General features: G+C 44.0%; 1 protein-coding gene across 4 annotated transcripts in view; it reads left to right on the top strand.

Annotated features, from left to right (window-relative positions):
* The window catches only part of LOC103179947 (retinoic acid receptor beta), a 142,379-nt gene that overhangs the window by 50,446 nt on the left and 65,910 nt on the right, over positions 1–26,023 (top strand). For all 4 annotated transcript variants that reach the window (XM_007895495.2, XM_007895493.2, XM_007895494.2 and 1 more), the window contains exon 3: positions 9,166–9,307. In XM_007895495.2, the coding sequence (XP_007893686.1) occupies positions 9,166–9,307 (142 nt within the window). The remainder of the gene's footprint in view (positions 1–9,165; positions 9,308–26,023) is intronic.

Genomic DNA, 26,023 nt, shown 5'->3' on the forward strand with positions numbered 1-26,023 from the left:
TATCCCCTAGCACCTTATTACTTACAGCAGAGCTATTTAAATTAGGAACTTGATGGAATTTGAGTATTGAACCTTGGGCCCCCCACTCTGTGGTGCCGTATATACATTGGTGGCTCAACCCATTCCGATATTGCACTGACAACTTCTTGCAATTCTCAGTATGTGACAGGAGAAGGGCATGTTTACAATGAAACGTTGCTTAATTACAGACTTGTGTTCATGAATTCTCAGGGGTTAAGTGTTTGAAACAGTTGCTGGCATTGTGTCGGGTCTTTAATCTTTGTCGCAAGGACAAGATTGGTGAATTTGTTGGCTTGTTCAGAAAAACAAGTTGATTAAACTTATCAGTGTAGACAAGAAATTGCTCGTTTAGTTACCAAGATTTTTCTTTTAAATTCTCAAGGCCGGCTGAGCCATGGCAACAGAACGTGTGTCTGAGCAGGACATCAGCATTTCTTGATATAGTTTATCAGGCAGCTTGCTTTGCATTGCAACCCTTTGCATAAAGGAAGCTGTTCCATTTGGAACTTCATCTAGTCTAAGAAAGATCCACTTTGAATGTTTAAATGCTGACGGTTGCCTCTTGTACTCTTTATAGGGTGAAGCTTCTCTGTCGACTTCACGTTATGAGCATCCTTAAAAATTCTATAAGTTATGTTATGCAATAGAGCAAAAACAAATGAGACATTCTCAGACTTCAAAGAAAAATAGGAGCTGAATAAAGGCATGTGTTAGAATGCTACACTGTAGCCCTCTTATTATAAACATCTGGCTCTTTTGATCACCAGTAGCTGTGGTTTTAAATGTTTTTGACTTTCTAACTGAGTGACAGATTAAAGAGGGAATCTCATCAGGAGTCCTCTTTAATGTCAATCAGCTACAAAGAATTATTTTGCTTTATGTTCTGCATTTCTGTTGTGTTTTTCTGCTTGAAGGTTTATTTCTTTGCTAGACCTGAGTACTATTAACTTTATAAAGGCATTCACTAGCTTTTGGAGTCACTGAGTCCCACAAAATGAAAAAGCTGAGTTAACATAAATAGCTGTGGTCATTAACTCAGGATGCTTCAGTGATCTTATCATTGTGACTGTGTGAGGCAGCAATTCATCTCCTTCAAACTGTCCCAACAGTTATTCCTCAACAGAACAAGGATCAACACGAGCAGAAGGGCAAAATGAAAAGGTTGTTAAACATAATCACAGTTCTTTGCAATCATTTGCGATATTGATGCCAAGACTCACACCTCTGAACAATGCATCCAGGAGGTGTAGACATGTCCTCAGCCCTGTGAGCAAGCCAAAGCTAGGCTTGACCCTCGCTGGACAAGTATCATTGGTGCGTGATCATTGTGTTTGAACAACTGGCTATTTCAATTACTCCAAAATGTCAAGCCCTGCCTGTGGGGATGAGGCATATCAAATGGAAAGGAATTGAAAGAAGCACAGGTTTTGTTACCAGGGAGGAAGGATGGCTGCAACAGTCACTGGTCAGCTTCTGCATGCTAACATTCTTGTGCCAAAGTAATGTGCTTAGCCATAAGCTGCATCATCACATAGTTGTGTTTTACAAGTACAGAAGAATAGTTTGCTGAACATTTCGCACCAAAGCCAGTGCCCCTAGAAACCATAGAAACCTACAGCACAGAAGAAGGCCATTTGGCCCATCGGGTCTATCCTGGCTCTTTTAAGCCCCATTTATCTGCCCTTTCCCCTATCCAGCTGTCGCTTAGTCCTTTTTTGCTATTTGTCTATGTCTCGTCTGAAAGCTAATATGGATTCTGCCTCAACCACCACTCCCTGCAGGGCATTCCATATTCTAACCACTCTGTGCACAAAGTATTTTCTTCTAATCTCTCCATTTGCTCATTTTCTAACTATCTTAAATTGATAATAATCCTCTCATTTGATGTAGCGCCTTATCACATCTTTGAGATGTCTCAAAATGCTTCACGGAATATACTGAAACATGAATTGACTATATATTTTTTGGGCAAAACGCGGCAGCCAATTGCGCTCAGCAGTGTCCCACAAACTGTCATGGATTGAGTGACCAATTTTTTTTGAAGGAATTATTACCCCCAGAAAAGCGAGCTGCCAATCGACTAACAACCAGGTTCCTATCTACTGCTAGGTAAACAGAGGTGTGTGAAGTGAGGGAACTTGTCCAACATTTTGCCCTGCCGGGAATCAAACCCATGTTTCTCACTTCGAGGTGAGTGCTCTAACCACTGAGCTACAGGACTCCACTGTCCTGTAGCTGTAAATTGATGCCTTCTACTGACTCACTGACCACTGGGAATAATTTCTTCCTGTCGACTTTATCAAAACTCATAATGCTTTTAAAGATTTCCCTCAACCTTATTTGTTCCAACGGCAAAAGTCCCAGTTCCCAGTTAACCCTTATAATGCATTTAGATATGGCACTATATCAAATGCAAGGGTTATTATTATTTATACAAAAAGAATTGTTTTCACATCAATAGGTCATTGTGGCTGTTACACGGCCTCTTAAAACTAGTAGCTTCTTCCTTTTATTAATAACAATAATATTAATAATAACTTGTATTTGAAATATTTGTTAAAGAAACATCTCAAAGTGCTGCACAGGATTTAATGCGAAGTGTAGTGACTATTTATAGTTGAATGTGGCAGCCAATTTGCGCAGACCAATGTCCTACAAACAGCCATGGGGGTGGAATGTGAAAATTTCTACAACAAATTGTGGTTGTACAACAACAACAACAACAAGATTCCATTTATAAAGCGCCTTTCACGTCAGGAGGACGTCCCAAGGCGCTGCACAGTTGGGTCATGACCCGAGCAGGGGGGAAATGGTCAGGGGGAGGGGAGGGAAGGGAGGGAGCGAGGAGGGGGAAGAGAGTCGAGAGGGGAGCTGAAGGCTCGGTCAAAGAGAAAGGTTTTGAGACCGGCCTTGGAGGAGGAAAGGGAGGAGGCGGCGAAGGCACTGGCGGATAGAGTTCCAGAGCCTCGGGGCTGAGAGGCTGAAGGCCCGACCACCGATGGTAGGGCGGTTGGGGCGGGGGACGTGGAGCAGACCGGAGCCAGAGGAACGGAGGGTACGGGCAGGTAGGTAGGGGGATAGTAGGTTGGAGAGGTAGGAGGGAGCAAGGCCGTGAATGGCCTTGTAGGTGAGGATGAGGATCTTGAAATCAATCCTCTGGGGGATGGGGAGCCAGTGGAGGCGAGCGAGGGTGGGAGTGATGTGGTCCCGAAGCCTGGTGCGGGACAGTACACGAGCTGCAGAGTTCTGAATGACCTGCAGCTTGTGGAGGGAGGTGGCGGGAAGGCCGGCGAGGAGAGAGTTCCCATAGTCCAGCCTTGAGGTGACAAAGGCGTGGACCAGGGTTTCAGCAGCGTGAGGGGTGAGGTAATGCCGTAGTCTGGCGATGTTCCGGAGGTGATGGAAGGCGGTGCCAGTTGTGGTGCGGATGTGAGGGAGAAAGGACAGCTCAGGGTCGAACAAAACGCCGAGGTTCCTGACTGGCTTTGAGAGGTGGAGAGTGCAGCCTTGGATGCTGATGGTGTCAGCGCCTGAGGTGCGGAGGCGCTGACGTGAGCCAATCAGGAGGGCCTCGGTTTTTCGCACGTTGAGCTGAAGAAAGTTGTCTCTCGTCCAGGACTCGATGTCGGACAGGCAGCTGTCAGGACATCGGTGGTCGTGGAGTTGAGAGTAGAGGAGGAAAGGTAGAGTTGGGTGTCATCCGCATACATGTGGAAGTTAACTCCATGTCTGCGGATGATGTCACCAAGGGGGAGCATATAGAGGGTGAAGAGGAGGGGACCGAGGACAGAGCCCTGAGGGACACCACATGAGACAGTGCGGGGGTGGAGGAGAAGCCATTCGTCGAGACAAAGTGAAGACGGTGAGAAAGGTACGACCTAAACCATTCAAGGACAGTGCCTTGAAGGTTGAGGTGGGAGGACAAGCGGTGGAGTAGGATAGCGTGGTCGACCGTATCGAATGCTGCCGATAGGTCGAGGAGGACGAGGAGGCAGAGGGAGCCCTGGTCACAGATGGTCAGGATATCATTGGTGACCTTGACCAGGGCAGTTTCTGTGCTATGGGCAGCACGGAAACCTGACTGAAGGGGTTCAAAAAGTGAATGGGTGGAAAGGAAAGAGCGCAGTTGGGAGGCGACAACTCTTTCCAAGACCTTGGAGAGAAAGGGGAGGTTGGAGATGGGCCGGTAGCTTGATAGCTGCGACGCATCAAGGGAGGGTTTTTTCAGGGTGGGCGTGATGGTGGCAGTTTTTAATGGAATGGGGACAGAGCCAGAGGAGAGGGACAGGTTGATGATGTCAGTGATATGTGGGGCAAGAAAGTGGAGCTGGGAGATAAGGAGTGGAGTGGGGATGGGGTCAAGGGAGCAGGTGGTTGGTTTTAGGGATAGGATGAGTTCAGTGACAGAGGGTGGGGAAACGGGTACGAAAGTGTGTAGGGGAGGATGGGTAGGAGTCGGAGTGTGGGAGGGAGGGGGTGGGGGGTTGGTGGAAGTTGGAGGGGAAGTGACCGCGGAGCGGATTCCCTTGATCTTGGATTCAAGGAAATCCAGCATCTCCTCGCAGTGAAGGTTGGAGGAGATGACCTGCGCGGGGTGGCGGGGGGGACGGAGGAGTCGGGTTGTGGTGGAAAACAGTAGCCTGGGGTTGTTCTTCGCCTCCAGGATTATCCTGGAGTAGAAGGACGACTTGGCCGAGGCTAGAGTGGAGCGGTAAATTTTGAGGAGGTCCAGCCAGATTTGTCGGTGGACCGTTAGGCCAGATTTGACACAGGTGCGTTCAGCAGCCCGCACCTGGCTTTTCAGTGAGCGGAGGTGGGTGGTGTACCAGGGGGAGGAGCGGGAGTAGGAGACAGTGCGGGAAGTGATGGGGGCAAGAGTATCGAGTGTGGAGGAGAGGGTATTGTGGAGGAGGGAGAGAGGAGAAGAGGGGTCGGTGAGGGTTGAAGGCCAGAGGGAGAGGAGTTCAGAGGACTCCAAGGCATCGGTTAGGGATTGTGGGGGTAACTTCTTCCAAGGGCGGTAGAAGATGGTGGTGGGTCTGGTGGAGGTGGGGAGGGGGGTGGAGGTGGTGAAGGAGATGAAGTAGTGGTCAGAGATGGCCTTGTCGGTAATAGTGACATCCGAGACACTGAGGCCCCGGGTGATCACCAAATCGAGTGGGTGGCCGTGACTGTGAGTGGGGGAGTTTATGTGTAAGGAGAGGTTGAGTGAGGAGAGCAGGGAAGAGAAGTCTGTGGAGATGGAGCAGGAGGGGGTGAAGTGTAGGTTAAAGTCGCCCAGGATGATGAGGCGATCAGAGCAGAGGCAAAGAGATGTGAGGAGTGTTGAAATGTCAGAGATGAAGGTGGGAGAGGTTTTAGGGGGCCGGTAGAGGAGGAGGATTTTAAGGGAGAGGAATGAGGGGTGGGAGAGGGTGAGGTGCTCAAAGGAGGGGAAAGAGCCAGTGGAGTAGGGGGATAGGGCAAGTGGTGTCCTTGAGATAAGGGCAACACCACCGCCACGGCGGTTGGGGCGGGGGATGTGGTGGGAGGTGTAGCCGGGTGGCGTGGCCTCCGTGAGGGGGAAGGTGTCGCCTGGGGTGAGCCAGGTTTCTGTTAAGGCCATGATATCAACGTTCTCATCAAGGATGAGATCGTTGATGACCAGGGCCTTGTTGCAGAGGGAGCGGACATTTTGCAGTCCGATGTGGAGGGAGCGGTTGACAGAAGGGTGTGTGGGAGGGGAGGGGGTCCAGGTTGTGAGGCAGGGGTGGGGGGAATGGGGATGAGGGAGGAGAGGTTGACTCCCCGGGTCTGTGTCCGGGGTGGGTGGCGAGTGTGGTGGGGAATGGGGCAGTCGGTGTGGCTGCTGCTGGACAGCCAACGCCGAGTGCCACGGTGAGCCCGGCGGAGGATTCCCAGGCTGGAACAGAGGGAGGTTGTGGGAGGGTCAAGTGGGGATAGAAGACGAGAGGGACGGAGAGAGAGGAGGAGAGAGCGGGAGAGATGCAGAGGGGGGAGGGTTTGGGGGAGAGAGGAGGGGGGCGGGAGGGAGGGGGTGAGGGGGCTCGGGTCAAAGCGGCAGCCATAGTGCGCACGCGGGGACCGGGGGCGAGCGGTCAGGTGGATGGCATTATCCCGTAGATTGGGGCAGCGAACCCAACAGGACCATAGTGGGCTCTGATGTGAGCCCTGGGTGGGGTGGGGCGCAGAGACTTGTAAGCACAGTCCATGGATTATTCTAAAAGGGAATTGGAAAGGTTCTTGCAAAAGGGACAAGTTAAATAATAATAATAATAATAATAATCCTTGCATTTGATATAGCGCTTTTCACGTCGGGAGGACGTCCCAAAGCGCTTCACAGAATAGACTGTAAAGTGAATTGACTGTATATTTGTGGGCGAACGCGGCAGCCAATTGCGCACAGCAATGTCCCACAAACAGTTGTAAATTGAAAATGACCAATTTATTATTGTTTTTGTTTTGGAGGGATTATTATTAGGCTCTGTGTGGAGTAAGGAAACTTGCCCAAGGTTTCGCCCTCTGACTGGAATTGAACTCAGGTCTCTCACTTGCAAAGCAAGTGCTCTAACCACTGAGCTACAGGACTCCACACTAAAGAGTGCACAAAGACTGCACTAAAGAGTGCAGGGTGAGAGCAGGAGGATAGGATTAGATCAAAGTGGCTTGTGTGGAGCAAAACTCTAGCACAGACTTGCTGGGCCAAATGGCCGGTTTGTGTGCTGTAACATTCAATGATCCTGATACAAAAGTGAGTAGCATTCTTTTGCAGAGATAGATTACAAAAGATACACAGAGCGTGCTGCCCTGTATTTAAATAATGCAGCCAGTAAATTGCTTCTCTTATGCCTTTTGTGCTCAAGGTTTCACATATCCCTTTCTACTTTCTTCACCGAAGATAAGATTTCAAACGCGATTAAGAATTAAAAACAAGTTGCGTACTTTTAACATCAATGAAGGTAGTTGGAGTTGAGAACAGAGGTGAGGTTTGTTATTGGTAGACTAATTTTTTCAAGCAAGCAGTCTAATTGGTGAAGGGAGTGGGGATGGACATATGATCAAGAGTTGTCAATCAGCCACTGTTAGCTAGTGGACTCTTGTCTTATCTAAGGGATTGTATTCTGGATAGATGAGATCAAATGGCGTGTACAGTCTTCTTCATCTAAACCTCTCTTGTGATCTCCTGTTTGTACTGAGTGCTTTGATCTGACTTTGTTTTTAAAAAAGGGGACAATGCTCCTGTTATATTTTTAAGTGAAGCCAAGCCTCACCCCTCAGTCTGGTTGCACAGGCTTCTGGAGACCCACCAAACAGGTGGCTTGGCAATGCTTCCAATATAAAAACGGGAGCCAATGGAGTTCTTCAGGATCCAGTGCAGATCCTATGACACATATTGAAACCAGCATCCCCCCTTCTCTCCCCGTATGTACTCCTTGGCAAGTCAAGATTTCTGGCCGGAAGACAGCCACCAGTAATTGGAGTCAACGTGCTTGGCTGGGTTCTTTATGGCAGACATGGTGAGCACTCTGGTTTCCTCTGAAATTCAGAGCACCGCTGCTGACCTGCGGACAGGTCTGCCTGCTATAGGAAACAGCGGGTATGTGTATTCCTCTGTGCAGTGCTGCTCAAAGATTCAGTGGATTCCTAGCCTTAAGAACCTTATCTCAAAATAAACGATTGTGCAGGATTTTGGAAAATCCATGCATTCTCTCTTCATTTGGAAGCCGTTTTTCCACAGGTTTTAAAAAGAACTAGTTTCCAAATTATTCCAAGTCTTCAGTATAATCCTAATGTCTTTGTGAAGTTTTTCTGCTTTTAGGAGCACTTCTTCAATAAAATTAATTGTATATTTTTGCTCTTCAACCTGAGTTATAATGAATGTGCTGTTTCCATTTAATAATAAAATAATAATCCTTGCATTTCATATTGCAATGGTGAAACCTTATCAAATAGCGCCTTATCACGTCATCAAAGTGCTTCGGGGAGTTACTGCAAGGTATAGTGATTGTGTATTTGTAGACAAACGGGGCAGCCAGTTTGTGCACAAGAATGTTCCACAAATGATATAAATGACATTTGCTGTCAATGGTGATAATTAGGAATTGCAGTGCGATTGCACATGGGCTGCAGTTTAGCTCAATGACACTTGATCCTAAATATTGATCCGATCATTCTGAGCTGACCTGTATGACTGAGCTCCGCACAGCTTCTCTCGTTCTCCTTTAGAGAATTACCTTTTGGTTTTCAGACTGAGAGTCAATGAAGTTACAGAAAGTAACCATCCTAACATTGTAGCAATATCAAAAATTGAAACTTAAATATATTTGAGCTGCTGATGAGGCGTTCATTCCTTAATAACAACAACTTACTTCTCATGTAGGATAATGTCTGAACACTTCGCAGCGAAGTTGTGGAAGCTCAAGCCAGGTGGGAAGGGGCGGGGTAGAAGGGTTGATCATTTTAAGAGGTAGGATTTATAAAGGTTTTGAAACCTGTGAGGAAAGATTTGTGGAAGGGAGTTCTACAGAGTGGATGCATAGTAGCTGAAAGCCTGGTAATCAATGGAGGAATTGTAAACCAGGTCCAGGCTTGAGGAGCAGAGGGAGTGGGTTGCAGGAGAATCCTCCTCTTCTACTCCAAATGACAAATAGGGACTCTATCTGGTAATCGGAAGTGCATCAGGCCTACAGCTGGAGTTCCCCTCTGGAGTTAGATTGTACAGGAGCCGAGTTTCTGCACGTCCGTGTGACTTGCATCCGGTTTGAGTCATTGTTGAGTGATCTCATTAGAAATTACTGTAATTTAGACCCTGTGTATAAATATCATGTGGCTCTGGAACCGTTATAGCATTCTCTGCTCTATATCACTCACCACAGTGTCAAATAAAAGAGGAATTTGGTATTGGAAAAGCCGTCTCTAAAGACCATTCACCTCCTCTTTGTTCCCATAAGATATGACTATACTGTAATACATCCAATAAAATGAATGGCGGAGGTGGATTGTTTTTCAATTAGATCATTGCTCTCCGAGAGCATGTTTTCTGCCCAGTTATAAAACACATTAAATGCCGTTCTGTTTTTTTAAAAAAGGTGTCCTGGAAAAAAATGTCCTTACCTCCTTTTTCTTTTTGTTTACATTTCTCAGGGTTTTTTCCGGAGGAGTATTCAGAAAAACATGGTTTACACATGTCACAGAGAAAAGAACTGTGTCATCAACAAGGTTACTAGGAATCGCTGCCAGTATTGCCGGTTGCAGAAGTGCTTTGAAGTGGGCATGTCAAAAGAGTGTAAGTTTATGCGCCAGTTTGTTTGTCTTTTTGCAATTCATAGACACTTCATTTACTTCCCAGAATCACACAAGAATTAGCTACCGAACTGTTGGAAATCTGGTGAGATAAAGGGTGTGATTCTTTGGTCATTTTTTTTTTACCCAGTGAGTTGTTACGATCTGGAATGCGCTGCCTGAAAATGGTGGTGGAAGCAGATTTGATCATAGCTTACAAAATGGAATTGGATATGTATTTGAAAAGGAAAAATTTGCAGGGCTATGGGGTAAGAGCAAGGGAGTGGTACGAGTTGGGTAGCTCTTTCAAAGAGCCAGCACAGGCACGATGGGCTGAATGGCGTTCTTCTGTGCTGTGTGATTCTATGATCAGTAACGTTGCAAACCTTGATAGGTGGGAATATTGTTTTTCCGCAAGTCCGTGTATTTACTGACGACTATTGAATAACACTAAAGTCTGTTGTCTTGACTCAGCGTCAATAACCTTTCAATGCTGAAGTTATTTGTATTCGATGACTTGCGGATACCTCACAGATTTTGTCTCCTAGAGGTGGCAAGCCCATGAAAAATGTGTTTAATGTGTTTGATTCAAATCAGTCTCCAACTCATGGCTTGCTAACTGAGGGACAGAGAATTTTGTAAACAAACCTTGCTTGGAATCTATGCACCCGCTTGCTATTTTAGTTATTGTAGGGATAATATGTTATTATTCCTATAAGAAGAATCTGCAGAACCGATTGGGGACCCCAAGTAGGAGAGACGTGGTGTTGATGTGGCATGACTCAGCCATTCCACCACTTTATAGAGTGAGGGCTAGCATTACCAAAGGGAATGGCCTTAAAATCAACACTTAAGACCCCGATCTCAGTTCTAACTCAACAACAACAACAAATTGCATTTGTATAGTGTCTTTCAGGTCAGGAGGATGTCCCAAGGTGCTGAACATTAATTCCCTGTTCAGAATGTTACCTTTCAATGGGAAAATTGCCTTATTTAATATTTTGGCTTAAATATGCAATAAGGTAGTAAGGATATGGACATCATTTTAAAAGTCAGATATTGTAAAGTGACCACGCAGTTAATCTTAAACAGTACACAAAAATAATAGTTTTTTCAAATATTTTTTAAAAATGTGGACAAACTACTTTTATAAGGCAGTTAGGATCTATTAAATGATTAAGAGGAACATTTTAACATCTTATTAAATCTTATGCTGATACCTAAAACTTATTGCACTGGCTTTATTTCTATTGCAAATCAGTTATTTAAAACTGGAGATCACAAATGTGATATTTGCAGTCTGGATTCAAAAAGGATTATAAATATTGGATACAAGCTGGTGATAAAACTTACCAGTAGCCCAATGTACCATTGGAGTGCATTTCTTCATTCAAAGAGTTGTGAAGATGTGGAATTCTCTACCCCAGAAAGCGTAGGTACAAACAATAGGGATGTTTAAAAGACAGGTTGTCGATGTATATATACGTATGTGTGTATATGTATATCAATATGTTAAAACTCACATAAGTCATATCAGTTGGGATCATAACGTTTAATATGACTTACGCGAAGTCTGAGTTGAGGCAAACTATATAAATTGTTTAAAATTTGATTTAATCAATAATCTGCATTGCACATGCGTAATTGAATGCAGCCAGTAAGTGTGCATGCGGTAATTCGTCACGGCAGCTGGTAAGTGTGCATGAGGTGACGGCTTAACACTACGTTTCCCGCGAGTCAATGCATCTTGACCCGTCGCCGCATGCACACTTAACAGCAAGTGTTGGAATTGATTGAATCGCGGAAATCAAGTTCTTCCTCGATGCTTCAACAGACAAAGACTACGTTTCCTACAATTTAATGCAGCTGGTCGGTAAGTGTGTATTCATCGACGGGTCGGGACATCATTTCCTGCGATTCATGGAGGCTAGAAACTGCGGGAGTAATGGAGAATAGGAGTGCGGGATTACGAAATAGGAGATGATTAATACAGTAGTGCAAACAAATCTAATAATTACTGTATAATGAGAGGGCGATATACTGGGATTGAAAAAGATGTAGAGATATAACCTGGTGGAACAGGCTTGATGAGCTAAATGACCTTTTCCTTATTGGTGCCCTTATTGATTAGGCAGTCTATTGCTAAAAAATATTGATACAATTCCCTCATATCATCAGTTTTAAATATCTCTGTCATGCCAGCTCTAATCTCATCTCACTGTTCAGAACAAATGTAGATTCAAGTATCATTGGAAGTGAATAGGAGCTTGCATTAATCAGATTTCTTTTCTATTGATATCTTATAAGAGGGTCCTGAGAGCAAGCTTTCCCCTGTTAAAATAACACCTTTGTGGCGATTACTTTGTTTGGTGGAAGTGAATTGGTTCAAAGCAGTCAGGTATGTAAATCATGAGGGTTATTCTCCTTTTGGGACTTAAAGTACTGACGTTCAGTGATGTCCACTTATAATGTGCGAAGTAAACATACCACGAGTACTTTGGGCAAGAGACAATTAATGCCTCTGAAGCTATTGTGAAGCAATTCAAAGGGAGCAATTCTCCATTTGTCAGTATATTTACTGACCTTGGCGCTGTGTGTTTATAATGGTATAATCTCATTATAAGGCAGCAACAACAACAACTTGCATTTATATAGCACCCTTTATGCAGGGAGTGGCGGAATCTGACACCGAGCCAGGGGCAGAGGGAGAAGGGAAGTGACCATAAGCACGATCCAAAAGGAAGGTCTTTAGTCGGGATTTGAAAGTGGGAGGTAAGCAAATTGGATAGGTAGGGAGATGCAAGAGCATGAAGGAATTTGAAAACGAGTGACAGGATCTTGAAATCGATCCATTCGGTAATTGGGAGCCAGTGGAGCCTGACAAGGACTGGTGTGATGGGGATACAGAGTATTGTGCAAGTTAGTATCTGGCCAGCGGAGTTTTGAATTAGTTGAATTTGTATATGGTGAAGTTGGTGAGCCCAATGAGGAGGGCATTGGAATAGTCCAGCTGGGAAGTGATGAAGGCGTGGACGAGGGGTTTAGCTGCTTTGGTTGTGAGGCATGGACGGAGGCGGCCAATGTGACAGAGGTGGAAAAAAGCAGTCCTGGTCAGAGAATGGATGGGGGTAGAAAGGAAAGCTGGGGATCGAACCTGATACCTAAATTGCACATGGGTTCAGTGAGTCTGAGGGAGAGGCCAGGGTGGTTCAGGAGTTTAGACCCGCAGAAGGGAAGACATTAACGGGAGCTAAAGAGTATGGCTTCCATCTTGCCGACATTCAGCTGCAGGAAATCTGCGCTCATCCATGCTTTAATGTCTATCAGACAAGGTGTCAGGACATCAGCAGACTGGGAGCCGTAGCTGGAGGGGGAGAAGTAGATTTGGGTGCCATCTACAAACATGTGGAAGTTGACCCATGTGTGCGGATGACATTGACGAAGGGAGCATGCAGATAAGGAAAAGAAGAGGGCCAAGGATGGAGCCTTGGAGTACTCCGCAGATGCCCGGACGGGGGCGGGAGGAAAATCCGAGGTGGATGAGGGAGGAGAGGTGTTAGAGGAGGATGGCTTAATCGACCTTGTTGAACATGGCGGAAAGGTCCAGGAGGACGAGGAGGCAGAGAGAGCCCTAGTCACAAAGAGAGAGTACATCATTTTGTTAAAATGACAAGCACTGTCTCTGTGCTGTGGGCAGGATGGACACTGGACTGGAGGGGTTTGAGTAGGGAGTGGAGGGAGAGATGTGAGTGAAGTCGATTCGGAATGATGTAATGACCAGTGGAGAATAAGATGCACTCACAGCCAGAGCTCAATTAATTTACCTTCAAAAGGAAAGAACAGGATAACCAGCTCCACACACAATATTACACTTTATTCAAAGTTTCACTGTAGTTACGATCCCCAACGTTGCTCTTAATTCTTTGCTGGTTGATTTATAAATATTTAAACTATTGTAGTTTATACAGTTTAAATATTTATATTTAATAGCACACATTTTAAAGCACACACTAAGTTTTCTTTTCATAAGTTAAAATGGATATTTAATCTGTTCACATACAGTTTCATAAACTCATGATCCACATCATTACATTCTTGAATTAGACCTTGAATGGAATACATACCAATCCTTGTATATTGCTCAATATCCATGTTAAGAAATGCAAAAGCCATTTAAAATGACCCACAAAAATATAACAAAACGTCAAGTAAGTAAACAGTAACAAAGAGAGAGAAATAGATTAAATTGAAAGATTGGTTGAAAGAGAAAAAAGGACAAGCAAGAGAAGTGAAGCTAGTACAGAATTAAGGAGCCAATATTTACACTTTCAGTACCAATGTTAGGGTCTAACAAACGATAATTGGGAACCAAAATTAATGTAGCTATTTCACAAATCTCATAAACACCTCATGATGTTTGTGAACTGGAAGCTACAATTGACGTAATGAATCTGGTTATGACTATTGGTGATAAACTGAATCTAGGATGGAAACTTTAAAATATTGAATCTCAATACGAAATACTGAGAAACGCAAACCCACAATTGCTATGCTGAACAGTGAGAGTAATTTCACCCATTAGTTTATCAATTTTGTTTTTGTTATAACTTTGTACAGTTCCCACAAGCTTTTCTATCATGCACTTGATTCCATTTACATCTTAGTTCTTGAAATAATCATCAGAGTGTTGTAAATATTTTATGGGGCTCTCTTAATTTTTTATTTCAAGTGTAATGAAAGTCCATCCATCATTACGTGCTTAGAAAGCTGTCACTCTGAAACTTAATATCCTCTGAGTCGTCTCAAAATACATCCACACCTTTGTATACAAAATACATGCAAATCGTTTGGCCATGAATTTTAAATTGATTACAACAACAACAAAATTACATTTGTAAAGCGCCTTTCACATCAGGAAGACATCCCAAGGTGCTGAACAATCAGGGATCAAGACCTAAGGTGGGGGGCAGGGTTGGGATGAGGGAGGGCAGAGGCGGTAGGAGGGCAGCTGAAGGCATGGTTAAAAAGGAGGGTCTTAAGCCGTGCCTTGAAAGGAGGCAAGAAAGGGAGCAAGGTGAAGGCATTGTGGAATGGAGTTTCAAAGAGTGGGGGTAAAGAGGCAGAAAGCCCGGCCGCCGATGGTAGGGGGAGGGGGTCGGTCGGGAGACATGGAGAATGCCGAACGGAGGGAATGGACAGGTTGATAGTGGGTCAGCAGGTCAGAGATGGAGGAGGGGGCAAGACCGTGGAGGGCCTTGAAAGTGAGGACGAGGATTTTAAATTCTATCCTCTGAGAGATAGGGAGGCAGTGGAGCCGAACGAGGGTGGGGGTGATGGGGTCATGGAGTTTGGTGCGGGAGAGGACACGAGCTGCAGAGTTCTGGATGTTCTGCAGTTTGTGGAGGGAAAAGTTGGGGAGGCCGACAAGGCGAGTCGAGGCTTGTGGTGTCACAATGCGTATATGAGGATTTTAGTGGCCTGAGGGATGAGGCAGTGGCGGAGTCGGGCAATGTTGTGGAGGTGGGGGAAGGCAGAGCGGGTCATGGCATGGATACGGGGGAGAAAGGACAGTTGAGGGTCGCACAAGATGCCCAGGTTCCTGACTGGCTTGGTGAGGTGGCGTGTGCATCCGTGGATGCTGATGCTGCCAGTGCCTGACATGCTGAGGCGCTGACGGGAGCCAATCAGGAGGGCCTCAGTCTTGCTGACATTCAGCTGTAGAAAGTTGGCTCTCATCCAGGACTTGGTGTCTGACAGACAGTCTGCTGTCGTGGAATCGAGGGTGGAGGCAGACAGATAGAGTTGGGTATCATCTGCGTACATGTGGAAGTTGACCCCATGTCTGCAGATGATGTCACCAAGGGGGAGCATGTAGAGGTTGAAGAGGAGGGGACTAAGGATAGATCCCTGCGGAACACCACACAAGTCTGTGCGGGGGCTGGAAGAGAAATTGTTGGTGGAGACAAATTGGAGGCAATATGAGAGGTAAGACCTGAACCATTTCAAGAACAGAACCTTGAGGTGAGAGGAGGAGGATGGAGTGGTCCACAGTATCGAAGGCAGCAAAGAGATCGAGGAGGATGAGGAGGCAGAGGGAGGCTTGGTCACAGATGAACAAAATGTCGTTTGTCACCTTGACCAGGGCAATTTCTGTGCTCTGAACGTATCAGCATGGAAACCCGATTGGAGAAGCTCATGAAGGGAGTGGTAGGAGAGGAATGAGCAAAGCTGGGAAGCAACGACTCTTTCAAGGACATGCCAAACAAAAGGGAGGTTGGAGATGGGCTGGTAGTTAAAAAGTGGGGATGGGTCCAGGGAAAGGTTTTCAGGATGGGGGTGATTGTAGCTGTTTTTAGGGGGATGGGAATGGTGCCAGGTGATAGGGAGAGATTGATGGTGCTGGAGAGTAGAGGGGCGAGGAGGTGGAGCTGGGAGGTAAGGAGAGGGGTGGGAATGGGGTCAAGGGAGCAGGTGGTGTGTTTCATGCTGGATATGGTGGTGATGAGAGAGGAGGAGGAGACAGGTTTGAAGATGTGGAGGAAGGGATGGGTATGGGCCGGAGTGTGGGGGGGAGTTGGGGAAGGAGTGGTGGTTGGGAGGGTGGAGACAGCTGACTGATTCCCCTCAATTTTGGACTCAAAAGAAATCCAGCATCTCCTCACAGTCAGAGTTTGAGGAGAGAATGAGCGAGGGGTGGGAGGGTGGACGGAGGAGCCGGTTGGTGGTGGAGAATAGGAGCCTGGGGTTGTCCTTTGTCTCCAAGATTATCTTGGAGTAGAAGGATGATTTGCCGGAGGCGAGGGCGGAGTGGTAAGTTTTGATGTGGTCCAGCCAGATCTGCCGATGGACTGTTAGGTCAGACTTTAGCCAGGTGCGTTCGGCAGCCCACACCTGACCCTTGGGGGAGTGGAGGTGGCTGCTGTCCCAGGGTGAGGTTGTGAACAGGAGGTGGTTCTGGAAGGTGAGGGGGGCAAGGGTATCAAAAGTAGTGTAGAGGAAGTTGTGGAGGAGAGTGAGTGAGGAGGATAAATCAGTACGGGAGGTAGGTCAGATGACTTCAGGGCAGCGGAGAGGGATTGCGGGGAGAGGTGGGTTTGGTGATGATGGGGAGGGGATTGAGGAGTTAAAGGAGATGAAATGGTGATCGAGATGGCTTTGTCTGTGATTATGATATTCGAGACACTGAGGCCCTGGGTAATCACCAGGTCGAGTGGGTGGCCATGAACATGGGTGGCAGAGTGGATGTGGAGTCCGAGGAAATAGAGCATGAGGGCGTGAAGTGAAGGTTGAAGTCACCAAGGATGAGGAGGTGTTCAGAACAGAGGCAGAGGGAAGCTAGGAGGGTGGAGACGTCAGAGATGAAGGTGGGGGAAGATTTGGGTTGGGGCTGTGGTAAATGAGGAGAATTTTGAGGGAAAGATTGGAAGGATGGTAAAGTGTAAGGTGCTTGAATGAGGGGAATGGAGGTGGGTGATCGGTATAACAAGCAGTATAGCAAGCTAAGAAAAATTCATGGCATTCTGAAATGTTTTTAATTTTATATTTGTTAATGTGAGTGTACAATAGCAACACGTGGATTCAGGTGTCAGCCTGACTCAGGGATTGATATCAGCCTGGCTCAGCAGTCTCATCTCTGAGTCAGTGATTGTGGAATCAAGCTCCATGTTGAGGCTTTACACTCACAGTCTAGGCTGACATTCCAGTACAGTGCGTGGGTGTGGGGCGGGCACCCGTGCATTGCTCAAGGTGCCATCCTTTGAATTAGATATTAAACCAACTGACTGGTTTATATTAGACTGAATGTTGGATGTTAAAGATCTCATGCATTATTGAAAAGGTAAGGGAATTTCTCCCAGTGGCCTAGTCAACAATCCCCAGATAAAATTAAATCATTCATTTCATGGCTGTTTGTGAGACATTGCTGTGTGCAAATTGGCTGCAATGTTCACCAACAGCACTTTACTACAATTTCTGTGAAGCCCTTTGAGACATCCTCTTAGGATGAGAGGTGCTATATCAAATGCAAGGATTACTATTATTTATGATTGGTTGTTCCCCTCCAGTGCTTGAGAGTGTAAATGTACAGGCATAAAAGTCACAGTCTGAGGCTGGCTGAGATGTTTTAATTCAGTTTACTCAAATAACTCAGAATAGTAAGATTATGTTGCAATCCATTTTAGACACACAAGAGGTTAACATGTGTAGACCTGAAGGCAAAGCCCAAGGCTTCGGCCTTTTCTATTATAAATTCTGCTCCATGGTCCCAAATGCATCAAATTACATATAAGTACAGGATGAAAATAGCACCTCTAGGAAAAGCTTGGTGAATATTGCAAATTTAGAGTGAATAATATAATTTTTCTTACAGCCAAATCTATTGCATTTCCTCAGTGAATAGTATGGTAGAGAACACACATGCACTCAGACTGCATTAGATCTGTTATTTGTACAGGTTTAATGGAGTCACTAAGGCATGTATGTCATCATTGCGAACGAAGTATTATGACCTACTTTTCTTCCCTCCTATATAGCAGCAAATAAACTGCTTCTGCTCGGAGAGAGAATAAATTTCCGAGTCCGTGGAGACTGTCAGCACAAAAATAAATTTTGGTGGCATCTGCCTTGTTAATGCATTTTAAGCTCTTAGATCATATGGTGGAAAGTAAAAGGAAAAACACTGGAGATCTAATTATGATAGTTAATAATAAATAAAACCCCGACATGATATGATAAGTCTTTACTTTGCCGAAGGAGAACTTTGGCTTTGGACCCATCAAGAATAAAGGTTGGCCTAAAAATAAATTCTTCCTCATTTGCTCAATGCCACATACAGATGAATGGGTGTCCATTGGAACAGGAAATCACAGGACACTGATTCATAATCCTTACAGTTGTCCAGCAAGTGATGTGATCTACATTTTTCTCTTTGCCTTCCTCGCCATATGAAATGCTTTGTTCTGATTCGAACATCAATTTGATTTGATCTCTCATCATCATAAGTAGTTCTCTGGTACACTTCACATCTGGAAAAAAGTTCCTCAATTTTCACTGTTTGTCAATAGTGCCCTGTATCTTCAAGATTAATTCCTCAGTGTAATAACTGGTTACCAGCTTTTACTGCTGCAGCTGCCCAATACTTTAATTTCAGCACAGATGTACCACCCTTGCAATTATTTTAGCATTAATAATAATCCTTGCTTCATTCATTTGAAATGTCTCAAAACGCCTCGGAATTTTCTGTAAAGTGCAGTGACTGTATTTGCAGGCTAACATGGTAGCCAATTTGCACATGGCAATGTCCCACAAATAGTTACAAAATGAATGCCCATTATTTTATTTGGAGGATTGTTGGCTAGGACACTGGGAGAAGCTACCTGCTCTTTTCAAATAACGCCATGAGATCTTTAGCATCCCCATGAGCCAGCAGACAGAACCTAGTTTAAAATCATCCGCTAGGCGGCACTGATGACAATGTAACTGGAATGTCAAGAATGATGTTTTGGTCAAGAATGATGTGCCTCAGTATGTGTTTTGGCACCAATCAAAGAAAGAGATTGCCCCCCGCCACCCCACCGCCCCACCCCTGGGAGAATAGATTGACCTTGTTGGTGTGAAGTTATGATCACACAATTCCATTTTGCAACATCACACTGCAGAGGTCAGTAAATCAGTGGAGAACAGTGCACAGTGGGGAGTAAGGTACACTAAGGTTGGCGTTTGCCTGGTTTTAAAATTTTTGCATCCTTTAGTTTAGTTTAGTTTAGTGACTGACCCTCGTGATAGTGTGTTGCATTTCTTCAGTGTGCATCCTATTCACTTGAAGAAGATTTACCATGGAAGATGTAAAAACTGGAGACCAAACCTGTAAAGTAGAATGGTTTGACAAGATAGAAACAGCCCTGGTCAAAGTGACAAATGACATTCTGTCCATCTGCAACCAGGGCTCCCTCTGCCTCCTCATCCTCCTTGACCTCTCTGCTGCCTTTGACACCGTCAACCACTCTATCCACATTCGCCGCCTCTCCTCTCAGCTCAACCTTCACGGCGCTGTCCTTGTTTGGTTCAGATTGGACCTCTCACATCTTCTCCACTTCATCTCTACAAATGGTTTATCTTCTAGCCCCCGCACTATCTCGTGTGGTGTTCCTCAGGGCTCTGTCCTTGGTCCCCTCCTCTTCAATATCTACATGCTCCCTCTTGGTGACATCATCAGCAGACATGGGGTCAACTTCCACATGTATGCAGATGACACCCAACTCTACCTCTCTGAGCCCACCCTTGACTCCAGGACCACTGCTGTCCTGACAGAATGTCTGTCAGACATCAAGTCCTGGATGAGAGCTCATTTTCTTCAGTTGAACATCAACAAGACCGAGGCACTCACAGCATCACCATCTGTGGAGATGTGGAGTCCTGCAGCTCAATGGTTAGAGCACTCGCCTTGCAAGTGAGACACCTGGGTTCAATTCCAGGCAGGGCGAAACCTTGGGCAAGTTTCCTTACTCCACACGCCTAATAATAATCCCTCCAAAACAAAACAATAATAAATTGGTCATTTTCAATCCACGACTGTTTGTGGGACACTGCTGTGCGCAATTGGTTGCCATGTTTCGCCCACAAATATACGGTCAATTCACTTTACAGTATATTCTGTGAAGCGCTTTGAGACGTCGAGAAAACGTGAAAAGCGCTATATCAAATTCAAGGATTATTATTATAATTATTATCTATGGTTGCACACTCCACCTTACTAAGCCAGTCCAGAACCTTGGGTCTTGTTTGAGCCAAAACTATCCTTTCTACCCCACATCTGTACCATGACCCATTCTGTCTTCCCCCACCTCTGCAACATTGCCCGGCTCTGCCACTGTCTCACACCGCAGGCCGCCGAAACCCTCATACATGCTTTCATTATATTGAGTCTTGAACTATGCAAATTCCTTGCATGTCGGCCTCCCCAACTCCTCCATCCATAGGCTGCAGATTATCTAGAACTCTGCAGCCTGTGTGCTCTCCCGCACCAGGCTCTGTGACCCTATCAACTCCATCCTCGCCCGATTCCACTGGCTTCCCATCACATACAGTTCAAGATCCTGGTCCTCACCTTCAAAGCCCTCCATGGTCTTGCTCCCTCCTACCCCTGCAACCTCCTAACCCCTACTATCCTGCCCGCTCCCTCTGCTCATCGGTCTCCGTGCTCCTTCACATCCCCTGCGTTGCTTGCCCTACCATTGGTGGGTGGGCCTTCTGCTACTCTGCCCCCACCCTCTGGAACTCCATCCCATAGTCCCTCCACCTCGCCCCCTCCCTTGCCTCCTTCAAGACTCATCTCAAGACCCTCCTTTTCGACCGTGCTTTTGATCATCCTGCTTCCCCCTCTGCCTTCACACTCCCCGATCATGACCCCCAACTCGGGTCCAAAACTCAGATTGTCCAGTGCCTTGGGATGCCCCCTTGATGTGAAAGGTGCTATACAAAGATATTTTTGTAGATGTTGTTGTAGATGCTACATATTGTAGTTATACGTGAGAAATCAGAATTCTTTTCGCATTTCAATCACAAGAAGAACTGAAACTCCCAGTGAGAAAGAGAATCAAGTCAGAATTGTAACTAATCTGGGAACCAAGTTACGTTTAGGGTGCATAATGGTGTCCACTGCTCCGTGCTCCACTAAAGAATTGCAAATCCTGGCCAATGCCATATCAAAGACTTCCTTGTTCTTGGGAATTTAGAGGCTATTTGCAGGCTATTTCATCCAGTAAAACAGCACTAACCAGTTCAGCTCTGAAGTAAATATCAGCCAATGAACTTCTGCATCATTTTTGGCATTGACTGATTTCTCTGCTGGTAGCAAGATACCAGCCAAAATTCCAGCCGAGAATGAAATGGCCTGAGAAGTAGAAACTAAAAGCGCTATATCAAATGCAAGGATTATTATTATTACTGATGTATCTCACCTCCTTCCTCCGTGGAGTTATGTGTGTCAATATCGATCTGCAATGAATCACTCCAGTGCAGAGTCAGCCTTTTCCAAGACAATCCATTGCGTGACAAATTACCATCTCTGAAAAACTTCTTGCTGCAAGGTATTGAGTCACAAATGCAGGCGCAGATGTGCAATAAATCCTTTCAGAGGCTCCATTTGACGCTTGGCTCTTAAAAAGACCAGTACATTGATGGAAGGCTTGCTTCTGGAAACTAGTGGGTACTCCATCAGGATCCTAAAGAGCCTACACTTTGAAGGCCTACAATGAAAGCTTAAGAAGGTTTCTTCATTGTTGCCAAGGTAGAATTTATTTCTCTGCTTCAGGACGTGTGCTGAGTTACTCTTTGTTGTTACAATCATTGACGTCTTTGACGCAATACTTAGTTGAGATACACCGAATGGTATCCAGTTCATGGATCATCCTGGATCATTGACTCATCATGTGGTAACCTGCTGGTTCTTGTTTTCCCCCAAATCCATGTCCAGTCGATTTAAACCTATAGGTTTATGTGATCTAATGATTGTCTACTACTTAAATATCAAATGTTCTGGTATATCTCCACATGAAGAGTAATGGGTAAAATTCCATTGAGCAGTACATGCAGCTTGTTTGATGACATCAACCACTGTCAATGTGATCTTCTACTATATTTGTGCATCACTAAAGAGGTTACATGTAACACTCAATGGTATTTTTAGCCCTATTTTTACCCCATTCCTTGGTGGTTGATATATCTTATACATTTAACATTGGACTTTGGGGTTTAATTTGCGATGTTCTCGTGTTCATTGTAACGTCTGGTTAGCAAAATTGAGGGCCTGTGAATCCTAAATCCCATATTAGCAAAGGCTGAAAATGGCTTTTTAACAACTTTGAATTCACAATTTTACAGGGATGATTTTCGAAAACCAAAAATTGAACTAACACAAGTGATGTATATAAGACCCTCCATCTGCGATTTTTGTAGGAAGCTCTTTCTGCATTTCATTTGTCTCAAAAGGTTCGCTTTTCTAAGGTACCCCAGCCAATACACTCTGGATAAATTACTATTTGCAGGTGTCTTTAAAGCCTAAGGGTTTTGTATACAGAGCCAATACTATTTGTTGATTCAGTTGATTACTACTGCTTTTGGTAACAAGACTTCAGAGAAAGCCATTACCAAGCACAAAATGGTAAAATAGGCAGAAAATGTATTTCTCGTGGTAGGTAGGGGTCCACCAACACCAAAGTTCATTCTGTTTATGCCATGCCTACTTCCTGAATCAGTATGGAAAAGATTTTTCTTGACCGCCGCAAACAGCTATGTTAAACAATCTGCATGGTTTCACACAGCTCAGGGTAATAAGAGTTTTGCTCTGAACTGACCTAAAAATCAAGGCATGGAGTTATCCTCTTATGCTACTACTGCTATTATCTACTTGTACTTGTTTGGCAAAGTTCATTTACAAGTGAAGGTTGAATGAATGAATGTTAGGTTACCTGTCTTATAACTAGTATAACCTTTTGTTGTTTTGTTTGTGTTGTTGTTGTCCAAGTTGTTGTTTTGTGATGTACCAAAAGAATGAAGCAGACGATAACAAAGGTTAAATATCTACCTATTTAATACATGTTAAAATATGTTCCTAAACATATAAAATATGAACATAAGAGTTTATTAGTGCAAAGCCTCATTAGAGCAAAGCCTATCTTGTTTGTAGAAGGCTTCTTTATGCTTCCTATACGCAGCGGCGGACTAGTGATATGGGAAATTGGGAAATTGCCCGAGCACCCCTGTAATTGGCTCCCAAACATCCCCCACAAATCGGGTCCCCTATTTTACATCACAATCCCGAGCCCTTTTGGAGAGCCAGTACGTCATTCACTGTATGTGACAATAATATTTTACCTGATGGTGACTCTTTTATTTCACTATGTAGAATAAAAATAATAATAAGCATTACATTTGGTATAGCGTCTTTGATGTCAGGAGGACATCCTAAAGCCTTCACAGGATATATTGCAAACTAATAATAATAGTTATAGTACTTGCATTTGATATAACGCTTACACATCATCGAGACAATATGATAAAATGGATTGACTGTGTGTTTTGTGGTTGAAAGTATAGTGACTGTGTTTTGTGGTAAATTGACTGCACTAGTTAAACTATAATTTTTAGATAGACAAACTCCTAAACTGGATCTGCATTGCTTGAAGCTGTTGGAACTCCCAATGTAGTTGCAGACAATAAAATATGTTGTAAACACAAGAAGATTTTAGAAAGGATAGCGCCCTTCCCTTCAGTTAATTGGGGCAATGCTTCTTGTGTGGTAACAGCCGATGAGGAGATGGATGGTAGAAAGGTTAGAATTTAAGCTTTTAGGGTACTGAATTTCTACTGCGTTTCTTATGATCCAATATTGAAAAGATGTACTATGGTTCTAGAAGCTTTTTTCAATGCTTTTGAAGGCAAGATATAATAATTCTTATATTTGATACAGCACCTTTCATGTTGGGAGGAGTCTCAAAGTGCTTCACATGATATACTGTAAAGTGGAGTGACTGTGTACCTTGTGGATGAAATGAAAGATTTTCTATTTATTAATGAGTCAGCAACAAAAAGGCATAAATTGAAGACTATCACGAGTAGAAAAAGGCGGAGATTATAAGATATTTTTTGCACAGAGGTTTGCCTGAATGTGGAAAGCCTAACCACAAATGGTTAGGTTTAAAATGAGTCCATAATATCAGGTATTTAAAAGGAAATGGGGTAAATATTTGAGAAAAAAGAAATAGCCTGTTACAGGGTGGTGGTTTGACTTCATAACCTCAGAAGCGCTTTGAGACGTCTAGAAGATGTGAAAAGCGCTATATCAAATGCAAGGATTATTATATTATTACAGACCATGCTATAAGACATCTTTGAGTAATCTTGATGTCTTGATAAACTAGTATATCAAATGAAGGATTATTATATTATTGTAGATCATGTTATAAGACATCTTTGAGTCATCTTGATGCATTAATAAACTAGTATATCAAATGAAGGATTATTATATTATAAGGAGTCAAGCAAAAAAGTGACCACTGGTCAGTGCTTTTGGTATCGTCAGTTTGCTGCTGGTGACATTTCCTTTGTGCCTGAAGTAACCAGTCTTCGACAGAACTTTACAGCACTTCTAAAAGCAAGCAAAGTGTCCTATTCTTCCAATTGTGTAAAAATTTTAGATGAACAAATCATGCTAAATCAGACTATGTTATGGTACAGTTTTTCTGTATTAAAGTTTATGGGGGGGAAAAGACAGGGAATGAGATTGGAAATCCAATGGAGGGACAGTGCACAGATGAGGCAAAGATGATAATAAGCATTACATTTGGTATAGCGCCTTTGACATCAGGAGGATGTCCTAAAGCCCTTCACAGGATATACTGCAAACTAATAATAATAGTTATAATACTTGCATTTGATATGCTATGTTGTAATGCAGCAAAATAAAACCACTGATCCTGTAACGTCAAATTGTTACTGCATAACAGCAAGCTAATTTCGATCTGGGAAAAAGCTTTTGACTGTTTCTAGAATAATTATATCCTTATAAGGTTAAATGATTCCATTTTGAAAAAGGGATTATTTAATTATAATTTTCAAAGCTTAAATATCCAGCAACTCTCTGTTTGGCAATGAGTTAAAAATATGCTGTCTTTAAATAGGAACATCCTTTTCCTGGAAACCTAACATCTGTATTAATCTATCCTGTATGAATCAGATCACTTTCAGGGTGTTCTTTGATGGGAGGCCAATTGCTGGTAAAGTAATTATTATGTAAGAATTGGCTCCAGTGAACTGTATGTGAAAAATAGACAAGAGTGTGAAAATAGTCCAGTACATAGTTATCAGTCATTCATATTCAGAATTCCAATGCCAGATGTTCTTCAACAGATTTTTAGACTTTGATTTAAATGCCGCACAATCTACAGCTAATGGAGATTATCCCAAATTGCTTCTCGTTAATCTGGACATATCATTTTAAAGAATAAATGCAGGAAGGTTTGTGGCCTAATGTTGTTGAATGTTGACACACTTTTACTTATAATGCACAGGAAGCAATTGCCTGTGCTCCATGTTATACATTGTAAATGATGCTAGTTTACGATATTAAATCAGGAGTTTAATGATGAAAGAGGAGGGATTATGCTACAGGAGCACCTCTCAACCTTTGGTGACATTGCTGTGGTTCTTGTCATGGTCGGGAAGAAGTAAGAATGGTCCGCAAACCACAAGCAAAGCGTCCTACTTTTCTAGTTGTGTAAAGGTTTTAGATAAAGAAATCATCATTAAATAGTCCAGAGCCAGTCATACAGTAGTCTGGTGTTTGTACTTTGTGTGTGTGTGTATGTGTATATAATAGCAATGTGGCACCTCACTCATGGCTTCTGCGAAGAGGTGTTACTGGCACTGCTAGGCCAGAACAGTACTAACATTATTATGTGTCTGTCTTTGCTACTGGTCATGTAGTTTGCAGTAAAATGGAATTTATCATGTTTCCATCTTCTTCATACCAGTGCAGAGGTGTGATTGTAAAAATAGATGAAAGGATTTTAAACAGTGGAGGTTATGCTGGCTTTGACTGTGCACTACTCACTAACACTGGCTTTACACCTCACCACAGTCATGTTGTTATTTAGTGGTGCTGCTGAATGAATCATATTTCTGTCCTGTGCCTTTTGATGACGAAGGCTCTCACTGTTATTAA

Source organism: Callorhinchus milii, unplaced genomic scaffold (assembly GCF_018977255.1).
Source record: "Callorhinchus milii isolate IMCB2004 unplaced genomic scaffold, IMCB_Cmil_1.0 Scaffold2, whole genome shotgun sequence".
In the NCBI taxonomy this organism is placed as follows: Eukaryota; Metazoa; Chordata; class Chondrichthyes; order Chimaeriformes; family Callorhinchidae; genus Callorhinchus; species Callorhinchus milii.